Genomic DNA, 12890 nt, shown 5'->3' with positions numbered 1-12890 from the left:
GGAGGATGGAGAGCCTCTCTGAAATCATTCAACTACAACTAAAAAGGTCTAATAAAATTAATAGGCTGTGGTGGGACAGACAGCGGGTATTAAGCTCTTAGCACATTTTAGTCGGATACCTTTCCGATAGCTGGAAATGTAGTGATCTTCAGGGAGAAGAGACAGCAAGAAACAAGGAGATGAAGATAGAAATATGGCAAGAGAAATTTAAGTTGACATGGAAGAGAGAAAAAAAATCAAAATGAAATGCAATGAAAGAAGCAGGCTACTATCTTTATCGGTTCAGAAGAGACATCCTTGGTAGCATGACAGTATTAAATTACAGAATTCTTGTTAGCATTTTCCATTTCTCAAAAGTCTATAGTTTTACATTAATTCACATTTGTTGTCATCCAACATACCCTGTCCCCCCATAAGTCACGCAAATAAAATTAGACAAAGAAAAAGATACTGTTTGGGAAACAAATGACACTGAAAACAGGGAACCAAAACAAAGGGCAATATGAAGAGCCTACAAATCTCTTAAGAGAAGTATATTTTTTGTTTAATTTTTGTTACTATCTACCTACATCTTTTTGGAGATATTATAGTCTTTCCCTTTTTCACTTTTGTATTCTCTTCAGAATCTCACATTCATTCACATTGCTTTTTGCTGTTTGTGTTGTTGATTCTCTTCAAGACTTTCCTGATGTAATCCCAGGAGTCTGCTTGTGGCTGAGAATGGGGACCTACAAGGTTCTCCAAGTTGCCGAGTGGACAGCTTTATCAGAAGTGATCAGAGTGGGACTTTGTGAGGGAGTTCTCTGTATCAGTATTGAGGATATACATGGCCACTTAATTCACATGTCTCGGGCACGGCACTGACATCCTCAGTTGTACCCCTAATCCAGAAATTCTTTGGCTTACACTTTTTTTTAGAGATTAACCTCCCGACCTGGAGGTGAGGCAGTTACCCAGTAACAACTAGGACTTAATTGTCTTTTTCTTTTAAGATTTTATTTATTCATGAGAGATACACACAGGCAGAGAGAGAAGCAGACTCCCTGTGGGGAGCCTGATGTGGGACTTGATCCCAGGACCCCGGGATGATGACCTGAGCCAAAGGCATAAGCTCAACGACTGAGCCACTCAGACGCCCTGTAATTGCCTTTCAAATAGCTTCCATCTAGTCTCATTTCAACTCAGTGACCATCTCCCTCCTCCCCACAACCCACAGTCCCCAATTCTAGAAATTGCTACTACCAATTCATTTGCCTTTTGAGAATTCTGTGCTGGAACTCAGCATTCCCCATTACTTCAGCTTTCTTGAATCAGCCAAGTGAGGAACATTCATTCATTTGTTTTCCAGCTTCTAAAAAGTCCTGCAAAAATCTCATGTTTTTATAGGTTTGTAACTTTTAAAACTTTTTTATTGTCAAGTAGGAGAAACATAAAGAAAAGTACAAAATACAGATATATAATCTCTCTCTTCCCAAAGAAAATTGTTCTCTTGACCCTTATTGAAATCACTTTCTTGCTGTTCTTTATAGTTTTACCATGTAAGTGTGTGTGGATCCACAAACACCATGGTTTTCATTGTTTTTGAACTTTATGTAATTGGAACAATCAAATATATTTTTTTGTGTCTGGCTTCTTTTGCTTAACATTATGTTTTTGTTTTTTCTTTTAAGATTTTATTTATTTATTCATGAGAGAAACACAGAAAAAGAGAGAGAGGCAGAGACAAAGGCAGAGGGAGAAGCCAGCTCCATGCAGGGAGCCCGATGTAGGACTCAATCCCGGGTCTCCAAGATCACACCCTGGGCTGAAGGCGGCGCTAAACCGCTGAGCCACCCGGGGCTGCCCTCAACATTATGTTTTTTATTTAAAGATTTTATTTATTTGAGAGAGATAGTAAGAGAGAGAGCATGAGCAGGAGGTGGAAAGAGGGAGAGAGAGGAGACTCCTTGATGAGCAGGGAGCCTGATGTGGGGCTCAATCCCAGGACCCTGGGATCATGACCTGAGCCAAAGGCAGACGCTTAGCCCATTGAGCCACCCAGGTGCCCCTCAACACTATGTTTGTAAGACTGAGCTGTGTTTTGCCTGTTGTAGTCCATTGTCATTATCGTATACAATTCCATTATGTATACATATGCCACAATTTATCCTTTAAACTGTCAGTGGTCATTTGGTCTGATTCCAATTTTTTGGCCACTGTGAATTTGACTGCTATGACTATTCTGATGCATTTCTCCTTGCTGCTATTTCTGTGAGGTATATTCCTAGAATTAGAATGCTAGTTATTGGATATGTATGTGTTCAACTTTGGACAACAGGTTGGCATTACCGACACTAGAGTGGACATACTAATTTACACTTCAGTGTATGAGCATTCCTGTTGCTACACATCCAGGCCACCATCTGGTGTTATCTGTAATTCACCTTTAATTTTAGCCAATCTAGCAGATGTACAGAATCATCCACTGTGATTTTAATTTGCATTTTCACAATTACTAATGTGGATGAACATCTTTTCATATCTTTTCAGGTCATTTTGATATTCTCTTTTGTAAAGTGTTTGTTCAAGTCTCATCTAACTGACCTGCAGTTCTTTACACATTCTGCAACTGAGCTCTTTGTTGATTGTGTTACAAATATGCTCTACCACCCTGTACCTTGTCTTTTCACATTCTTAATAGGGTCTTTTGATAAATATAAGTTCTTATTTTATTTTATTTTTTTAAAGACTTTATTTATTTATTCATAGACACAGAGAGAGAGAGAGGCAGAGACACAGGCAGAGGGAGAAGCAGGCTCCACACAAGAAGCCCGATATGGGACTCGATCCCAGGTCTTCAGGATCACACCCTGGGCTGCACACGGCACCAAACCGCTGTGCCACCGGGGCTGCCCTAAGTTCTTATTTTAATGTAGTCCAACTTAGTAATAGTTTCCTGTATGGTAAGTGCTTTTTGTGTCCGCACTAAGAAATTGTCCTTTACCCCAAAGCCATGAAGATATTCTATATTATAAATTCTAGAATAGAAGCTTTACTGTTTTGCCTTTCATATTTGAATGTATTAATCCATCTGGAAATTATTTTGGGGCTTGAAATGTGATATGGGTCAGGTATAATTTTTTCTGATATCCCCAAATCACTTATTAAAAATACATTTGCGGGATCCCTGGGTGGCGCAGTGGTTTGGCGCCTGCCTTTGGCCCAGGGCGCGATCCTGGAGACCCGGGATCGAATCCCACATCGGGCTCCCGGTGCATGGAGCCTGCTTCTCCCTCTGCCTGTGAGCCCAATGCGGGACTCAATCCCAGGATCCCAGGATCATGACTTGAGCAAAAGGCAGGTGCTCAACCACTGAGCCACCCAGGCATCCCTCCATAGGAATTTTAGAATCGAATGGGCTGCTAATATTTGACTTTGTACTAAACCCATTGATCAATGTGGGAATAATTGAGATCTTTAAATACTGAGGTTTCCTTTTTTTTTTTTTTAAAGATTTTATTTATTTATTCATAGAGACAGAGAGAGAGAGAGAGAGAGAGAGAGAGAGGCAGAGACACAGGCAGAGGGAGAAGCAGGCTCCATGCAGAGAGCCCGATGTGGGACTCGATCCAGGGTCTCCAGGATCATGCCCTGGGCTGCAGGCGGCGCTAAACCTCTGCGCCACCAGGGCTGCCCAATACTGAGGTTTCCCAAATTAATGAACATTTCTTTCCATTTGTTTAGATCTCCTTTAATTTCTCTAATAATGTTTTAGGGATCCCTGGGTGGCTCAGCAGTTTGGCACCTGCCTTTGGCCCAGGACGTGATCCTGGAGACCTGGGATCAAGTCCCGCATCAGGCTCCCAGCATGGAGCCTGCTTCTCCCTCTGCCTCTCTCTCTCTGTGTCTATCATGAATAAATAAATAAAATCTTAAAAAAAAAACCTCTTTAAAAAATAAATAAAAATAATTTCTCTAATAATGTTTTATAGTTTGTTGTTCAGAGGTATCACACACTACTTGCTAGATTTGTTGTTATGGAGGATATCCTAAATGGCATGCTTTTAAGATTTCATTTTGTTTGTTGCTGGTAATAGAAATATAAATAATTTTTGCTTATCGATTTTGTATCCAGCAGTTCTGCTATATGCATTTGTTGATTTTAACAATCTATAGATTCTTTTAAGTGTTCTCTGCACACAATCACATCATTTATAAATAATGACAATTTTGTTTCTCTCTTTCCAATCTTTATGCCCTATGTTGCTTTTTTACTGCCTTATTGTATTGGGTGCAACTTCTGATACGATATTGTATAGAAGTATTGATACTGGCATTCTTGTCTGTTCCCAGTCACTAAGGAGAGCTTTCAATATTTTGCCATATGATGTTTGTAACAGGCTTTTATAGATGTTTGTTAAATTAAGGAATTCCTTTGTAAGCGGAGTTTAACATATCTATTGCAAAAGAATGATGACTCTTAATGCTGTTTCTACATCTACTAAGATATGACTTTTCTCCTTTATAATGCAGTGAATTATACAGTTTTAAATAAAAATTTTTAAGAATAGTTTTAGATGTTAAGCAAAGTTGTGAAGACACTATAGAGTTCCCATACACTCTCCACCCAGTTCCCGCTATTATTAAGATCTTACAAAAAAAAAAAAAAAAAGATCTTACATTACTATATACTGACTGAATTTTGAATGCCAAATCTTCCAACATTTCTGGAATAAATCAACTTGGTTGGGAGGCATAATTCTTTTATGTATATTGTTAGTTTGAATCTCTTGATGTTTTCTTTAGGATTATTTATTTAGGATTATTATATAGATATAATAATGTCCTTTCACATTTTAGTATCATAGTTATACAACAGCCTCACTAAATGAGCTGGGGAGCATTTCTTTTTTGTTCTCAGGAGGAATTTGTATAAGGTTGGTGTTGTTTCTTTCTTAAATGTTTGGTAACATTTGTTGGTAAAGTTATCTTCACCTGGCATTTTCTTCCTAGAAAGATTTTAAGTTACAGATCCTATTTCTTAGTAGGCATGTAATTATTAAGATTTTCTGGGGATCCCTAGGTGGTTCAGCAGTTTAGCGCCTGCCTTTGGCCTAGGGCGCGATCCTGGAGTCCCGGGATCGAGTCCCACGTCGGGCTCCCGGCATGGAGCCTGCTTCTCCCTCCTCCTGTGTCTCTGCCTCTCTCTCTCTGTGTCTATCATGAATAAATGAATAAATAAATCTTAAAAAAAAAAGATTTTCTATATTGTGTCAATTTGAATAAGCTACATTTTTCAGGAATCTGTCCATTTTACCTAAGTTTTAAAATTCATTGGTATAAATTTACTTTATTTTCTTAAAATCTATAGGGTCTGATGTCTACATTTTTCAATACTACCATTGGTAATTTTTGTCATATCTTATTTGGTAAATCTTACCAAGGATCCATCAATTTTATTACCCTTTTAAACGAGCACATTTTGGTATTACTACCTCTGTATTTTTTTCCTATTTTGTAACTAATATTCTTAACTTTTTATTTTATTCCATCTATTTCCTTTAGGTTTAAAGTACTATCTATCCTTTTGTCAACCTTTTGAGATGGACGCTGATTTTCTGCCTCTCTTCTTTTCCAGTATATGTATTTAAAACTATAAATTTAAACACAGCTTTAGATACATCCCCCAATTGTTGTTGTTTTTTTCCCCCAAGTTTAAATCAATTTGTATTTAAGCACTGATTTTATTTTTATTTTATTTTATGTTTACAGCTTTTATTTAGGGCAGCCTGGGTGGCTCAGCAGTTTAGCGCCGCCTTCAGTCCAGGGCCTGATCCTGGAGACCCAGGATTGAGTCCCACGTTGGGCTCCCTGCATGGAGCCTGCTTCTCCCTCTGCCTGTGTCTCTGGCACTCAAGATTTTATTTATTTATTCCTGAGAGACACAGAGAGAGGCAGACTCAGGACATGAAGCCAAATACTTGATTAAAATTTTTGAAGAACTCTTTGTGGATGGCATCTCTTTTACTTAATTCGGACCATCCTGTTACTTTAAGGTCAAGTATAACTAAATTCCTCTCAGAAGACAGCAGAAGCTGTCAACCAGTGAGTATCTGCTGACATGGCCACAAGGTTCAGGCTCTAGCCCCAAGCCCAGTCCTGCCTGGTGTGCTGCCTGTCCTCAAACTTTAATATGCACTACTTTTCATTTTCATTCAGCTCAAAATATTTTCAAATTTTCAATGTGATTTCTTATTTGACTCATTGGTTATCAAGTATGTATATGCACGTGTGTGTGTATGTGCATACATACTTTTTTTTTTTTTTTAAAGTAACCTCCAGGGATGCCTGGGTGGCTCAGCTGTTGAGCGTTTGCCTTCAGCTCAGGTGTGATCCCGGGATCTGGGATTGAGTCCCACATCAGCCTCCTTGGGGGGAGCCTGCTTCTCCTTCTGCCAGTGTCTCTGCCTCTCTCTCTGTCTCTCATGAATAAATAAAATAAAATCTATAAATAAATAAAGTAAGTAAGTATGTAAGTAGGTAAGTAAGCTCCAGCCCCAATGTAGGGTTTGAACTCATGACCCTGAGATTAAGAATCACCAACTATTCCACCAACTGAGCCAGCCAGCCAGCAGAGTAGGTATCAAGTGTTTGTTTGTATGTATGTATATATGTGTATATAATATATATACTTTAAAGATTCACTTATTTTAGAGAGAGGGAAGGTTAGTGTGTGAGTGGGGGGAGGAGCAGAGGGAAGAGAATCTCAAGCAGACTCCCCGACTAAAGCTCAACTGGAGCTCGATTTCATGACCCATGAAATTATGACTTGAGCCAAAATCACAAATGGGACGCTTAACCAACTAAGCCACCCAGGCACCCCACATATATTTTTAAATCTCCTAAAATATAGGAGTGTTCTAGATTACCTTTTTATTACTGATTTGTATATTAACTATATATGGTCAAAGAACATATAGTAATTATGATTTTAAATATTAAATATTGGGATCCCTGGGTGGCGCAGCGGTTTGGCGCCTGCCTTTGGCCCAGGGCGCGATCCTGGAGACCCGGGATCGAATCCCACATCAGGCTCCCGGTGCATGGAGCCTGCTTCTCCCTCCGCCTGTGTCTCTGCCTCTCTCTCTCTCTCTGTGACTATCATAAATAAATAAAAAAATTAAAAAAAAAAATTTTAGAAAAAAAAATATTAAATATTTTGACATCTGAAACTTGCTTTTAGCTCAGTACATGGTCAATTTTTGTAAATGTTATGTGTGTTTAAAAAGGTGTATTCTGGGCAGCCCCGGTGGCCTGGGATCGAGTCCCGCGTTGGGCTCCCTGCGTGGAGCCTGCTTCTCTCTCTGTCTGTGTGTCTGCCCCTCTCTCTGTGTGTCTCTCATGAATAAATAAATAAAAAGTCTTTAAAAAAAATAAATTAAAAAAATAAAAAGGTGTATTTCAGCACCTCTTGAATGCGGTGTTCTTTATATGTCCATTAGGTCAAGTTCATTAATTACATTGTAATCTTCTACAATGTTTCTAATTTTGTCTGCTTGTTCCATCAATTACTGAGAGATATTTGTTCATTTCTCCCACCATTGCTGTGAATATTTTTATTTTTCATTATACTGCTATTTTTTGTTTTATATATTATGAAGCCATATTATTAAGCCATATTATTGCATACACACTTAAAATTATTACATCTTTTTTAAAATTTTTAAATTTTTTATTTTTTTTAAATTTATTTATTTATTTATTGAGAGAGAGAGAGAAAGAGAGGCAGAGACACAGGCAGAGGCAGAAGCAGGCTCCATGCAGGGAGCCCGACATGGGACTCGATCCTGGTCCTCCAGGATCACGCCCCGGGCTGCAGGCAGCGCTAAACTGCTGTGCCACCGGGGCTGCCGTAACATCTTTTTTTTTTTTTAATTTAATTTAATTTTTAAAAGATTTTAGTGTGGGTCTCTTGGTAATTCTCTAAGTAAATATTTTAAGGAAGAGATATCTGAAAAATGCTTATTTTCTCTTCACTCTTAAAAGGTATTTCTGCTAGGTCTCCAGGTTACCAATTATCATCTTTCAGTGCTTTGAATATATTATTCCATTTTTCTTGCTCCTACTGTCAGTTAAATTGGTCTCTTTTAAAAGTAATCTCTTTTTTTTTTCCTGGCTGCTTTAAGATTTTTTCTTTGTGGGATGCCTGGGTGGCTCACAGTTGAGTTGCCTTTGGCTCAGGGTATGAATCTGGGTCTGGGGATCGAGTTCTACATCGGGCTCCCTGCAAAGAGCCTGCTTCTCCCCCTATCTATGTTTCTGCCTCTCTTGGTGTCTATCAAGAATAAATAAATAAAATCTTAAAAAAAAAAAAAAAAGGTTTTTTTCTTTGTCATCCGAAGCATTTTTACTATGTTGTGCTTAGGTGTTACTTCTTTTTTGTATTTATTCTACTTTGGTTTACAGAGCTTCTTCAATCTGTGGCTTAATGTCTTGTCAATTTTAGAAAATTCTTAACCATTATCTCTTCAAATAGTGATTCTACCCCATTCTTTCTCTTCTGGGACTCCAAACACAAAGATGATAAGTCTATTACTGTATCTTCTGCCTCTTGGGCCTTTTTTCGTATTTTATTTTTTCTATTGATTTCATTCTAGATTTCTTTTCCAAACTAATGTCTAGTTCATTTATTCTTTATTTAGCTTTACTGAATCTGTTAATTCATCTTTCACAAGATGAGCCAAGATGCTGAGGTGCCTCAGCATAGTTATTTTAAAGTTCAGTCTGATAAAGCCAGTGTCTGGAGAACCTGGCATCCGTTTTTTTTTGTTTTGTTTTGTTTTTTGTTTTGTTTTTTGCTGTTTCTGTTGGTTCTCATTTATGTTATATTTCCTCATAAGCCTTGTTATTTTTGGTTGTGAGTCACTATTATATTTGAAAGACTATTTGTAGTAATTTAAAGTTCTACATGATGTTATCTTAGTATAGAGAGGTTTACTTTTGCCAGGCATCTGGGCTACTTTATTTAAATTTCATGGATTAGGGCAGCCTGGGTGGCTCAGCGGTTTAGCAGCGTCTTCAGCCCAGGGCGTGATCCTGGAGACCAGGGATTGAGTCCCACATCAGGCTTCCTGCGTGGAGCCTGCTTCTCCCTCTGCTTGTGTCTCTGCCTCTCTCTCTGTCTCGAATGAACGAATGAATGAGTGAGTGAATGAATGAATGAATGAATAAATTTCATGGATTAAAATGATTTGAGGGTAAACTGTAGTCCCTTTCAGGGCTGTTCTGCTTCCAGTTCACCTTGACTCTTAAATAGATGCAACGTTCTGGAGTCCCAAGCCAAAGAGCAGAAACTTATCAGCATTCACATCATCCTTAGCGAGCCATGAAGCCCTAACTTTTTTTTAAACCTAGACTCCATACCTAGCCTAACACTGGGCTTGAACTCACAACCCCAAGACCAAGAGCCGATCTGAGATCAAGAGTTGGATGCCCAACCAACTAAGCCACCCAGATAATCCAAGCCCTAATTTCTTAGCTTCTATCAAGAGGGCTGCTTAACCTCTTAGCCTCTTCTTTTGAAATTCATGAATATCTCCAGGAGAGAAATAGTTCCAAATTTTGGTTTTACCTCTCTGATTTATGCCTTTTTCCAGGTCTCTTGGTAATTATTTTACTTCATTAGCTTTCTGAATGCCTTTAAAGCAAATTTTAAAATACTGTGCCTAGCTTTTACAGTTATCTTAAGTCAGGATTGATTTAAACGATCTATTGTAGCATTACTAAAGTAGAAATCTTTAGTTTATATCACTAAAATTGTATGTGGTTTTAGTATAGCTTCAGAAAGGAATGGAATTAGAAGTATGTTCAATTCACCATCATAACCTAAAAGGTTATTATTCATTTCCTTTCATAAAAAATTAAAAAGCACATATCAGCTTATGGCTACACACCCTGTAAAAAATGGGAGAGGATTCTATTCATTTACTTTTGCACTTAACAGAATATCTAATAAATTTTCCATATTAGCACCAAAAGCTCTACTCCATTCTCTTTTTAATAGTTGCCCTTCATATCACTCAATCTAACTCAAGAAATGTTTACTTACTATGCTCATTACACTACAGTAGGCATTAGGGATCTCTTGGTGAGCAAAAACAAACTGTGTCCTAGCCCTTAGGGGGTTTATAGTTGAGTGGGAGTAAAATATATTAATCTTATAGTAATATAAATAAATGCAAAATTACCATTCTAGTAAATGGTAAGGAGAGGGACATGGTGATATGACACAGCATGACAGGGGTATTAGATCTAGTTAGGGAGGTCAGAAAGGTCTTCCATGAGAATAAGCTAAACAAGAGCTAACTAGAAAAGAAGAAGGAAAAGGAGGCTTGCATAAGGAAAATAATGTTATGTACTGAATCTATCATATGGGTATGTCATACTTGACTTACCCACCTCTCCACTGAGGGACATTTAGATTATTTTGAATCTGTTGCTATTATGACAATATTTTAATATATATATACCATATACAATTTTTGGCATAATTTTGTAAGCATATCTTTATGGTAATTAAGAATCCTTTCTTAGTGCATACAATTAGCATTCACAATAATTTCTATATGCACAAAGATTTGAATACAAATTCTATTACATCTATTTCTTACATATTTTATCTTTCCCTAACTTAAATGTTTTTGTTTTAATCTCCTCTTGTCTATACTATTTCCTCAAGAACTGGTTCCTTATAGTGATCTCCTATCTCATATATAAAGATACTCACAAGATATGCTCCATCTGCTCTTCACCCTCATGTGGAATCTAAAACATAAGGATGTTTAGGACTCCTCTCTATCGGCCCAAAGTAAGCTAGGCTTTTTCCACTACATAGATGGTTTATCCTAACAGGTTAGTAAGTCACTTCAGCACAGAGCTTGGAAAATGAGACAGCCAGAGGTTTGAACTTAGGAGCCACCACCTTTCCAGAATCTTCTACATTCTCAGATAAATTAGGACCTATCTTTAAAATCAAACCTCCCACAACATACTAGACAAAAAATACATGGCTACATATCTAACAAAATGTTACTATATAAAGATCCCTCACACAGCTAATAAGAAGAAAGCAAAAAACAAACATGCACATAACCCAGTAAGAAAATGGGCAAAAGGAATGAATTGACAATTCACAAAAGAAAAATACATGTGGTCAATTTAAAAAACTGTTCATCAGTCATCATAAATATACAAATTAAAATTTTAAAATTTTAAAAACACCAGACATAAAAATGGTAATAAACAGTATTGGAGAGTACACATGAACTATGCATCATACACAAAAAATGTAATCTGGTATAGCCTTCCAAGAAGTTATCTGTATCTGATTTAAAATTGTAAATACTAATTAACACAGATATTCAATTTCTAGAAATTTATCCTGTGAAAATAATCAAGAAAATTATTCTCAATTTCTTAATATTGCTTCCCCCTTTCTTTCGTATCATGTATCAACATCTGACTTGCACTTATTTATTGTTTGTCTTCCCACCACTAGAATATAAGCTTATTGCATGCAAGGACCTAAATAGTACTAATAGTAGGCATGTAATAAATATTGGTTATTGACAGAATGTGTAAAGATTTATCTGTAAGAATTTTCAAAACTGTATGGTTTTTAAAAAGTTAGAAAAAATCCAATATCCAACAGCAGGAGATTGATTAAAACAAAAATCATCAATAAAGACAACTAAGTAACTATTAAAAATTAGTCTATAAAAAAACTATAAATGTTTGTGATACTAATATATGACCTTTTTGTTAAAAAGGAAAAAGAGGGGGAAAATATATGCAAAGATAAAAGGTCACCCAATATTACATTAGGATATGAACAGTCGATATCTACAAGATGGTAGAATTATAGGTAACTTTTTTGTTATTTATGGTTTCCTGCATTTTTCAAATTTTATTTTTCTGTAATACACACAATTCTGTTTTTAACAAGACACAGAAAATTACTCAAAACAAACTAAAACCAAAGCTAAAATTTCTTTGTTTCTAGTTCAAATGAGAAAAAGGCAAGTTTACCTTCAATTTCATCATCGGAGATCAATTCATCGTCAGAACAGATGTTGAGAATGTTGACCAGCATCTCTGTGACTGTATGAGAAGACAAAATAACCCAGAATTTATACAACTAGTAAGATAGTCTTTCTACAATGATGTGGATGTCTAAGTAAAATACATGTTAAATAAACAAAAATTATTTATCATAATGCTATTAAGAATAATTATAAAAAGTCGCATTAAATCTAGACTTTCAGATTTATAAAGAATTTGGGGAAATTACTTGCTTCAGTAAAGGTCTGGTCTTTGAAGATTTGATTGCATAATTACTTGGTTCCATGGAACTGCTGTCCAGAACCTTTTCCTCACTGATGTGTACACAAAAAGATTTCCTCCCATTTTACAAAGACAGATTTATTTTATATTTGCATAGCTTACTTGTATAGGTGCACAAATAAAATTTACAGGACAATATTTCCTATTTATATCTCTTTATCACTGAATAAATACTGAAGGAAAGGTGCGGTGATTTATGCTATTTTAACATCCTGGTCATAGCTGGATAGCTACTTTAAATTGATATTTACAATAAGATGAGCATAATTGACTAGAACTATAATTTAAAAACCAATTAAGTGCCACTCAAAAATCTTTGTCAAGAAGAAAATTAGAAAATATTTCTGATAACTTTATTATTCTTATTTTTATTCTTATTTTTTTATTTCTATAAGTTTAAGAAAAACATTTCTGAATCAGGGGGCTCAGACAAATATAAAAGTGTGCTCCATTACTAATTAAGACGAGGGATCCCTGGGTGGCGCAGCGGTTTGGCGCCTGCCTTTGGC

General features: G+C 36.5%; 1 protein-coding gene across 3 annotated transcripts in view; it reads right to left on the bottom strand.

Moving 5' to 3' along the window:
- The window catches only part of PPP3CC (protein phosphatase 3 catalytic subunit gamma), a 106834-nt gene that overhangs the window by 14964 nt on the left and 78980 nt on the right, over positions 1–12890 (bottom strand). For all 3 annotated transcript variants that reach the window (XR_011994156.1, XM_026007944.2, XM_026007945.2), the window contains exon 10: positions 12067–12138. Coding sequence is in view for 2 of the 3 variants with exons in the window: in XM_026007944.2 (XP_025863729.1) it covers positions 12067–12138 (72 nt within the window). In the remaining variant the exon portion in view is untranslated. The remainder of the gene's footprint in view (positions 1–12066; positions 12139–12890) is intronic.

This window comes from Vulpes vulpes, chromosome 9, assembly GCF_048418805.1.
Source record: "Vulpes vulpes isolate BD-2025 chromosome 9, VulVul3, whole genome shotgun sequence".
Taxonomy (NCBI): domain Eukaryota; kingdom Metazoa; phylum Chordata; class Mammalia; order Carnivora; family Canidae; genus Vulpes; species Vulpes vulpes.
Note: the sequence above shows the minus strand (reverse complement) of the source record. Positions and strands in the feature narration are given on the sequence as shown.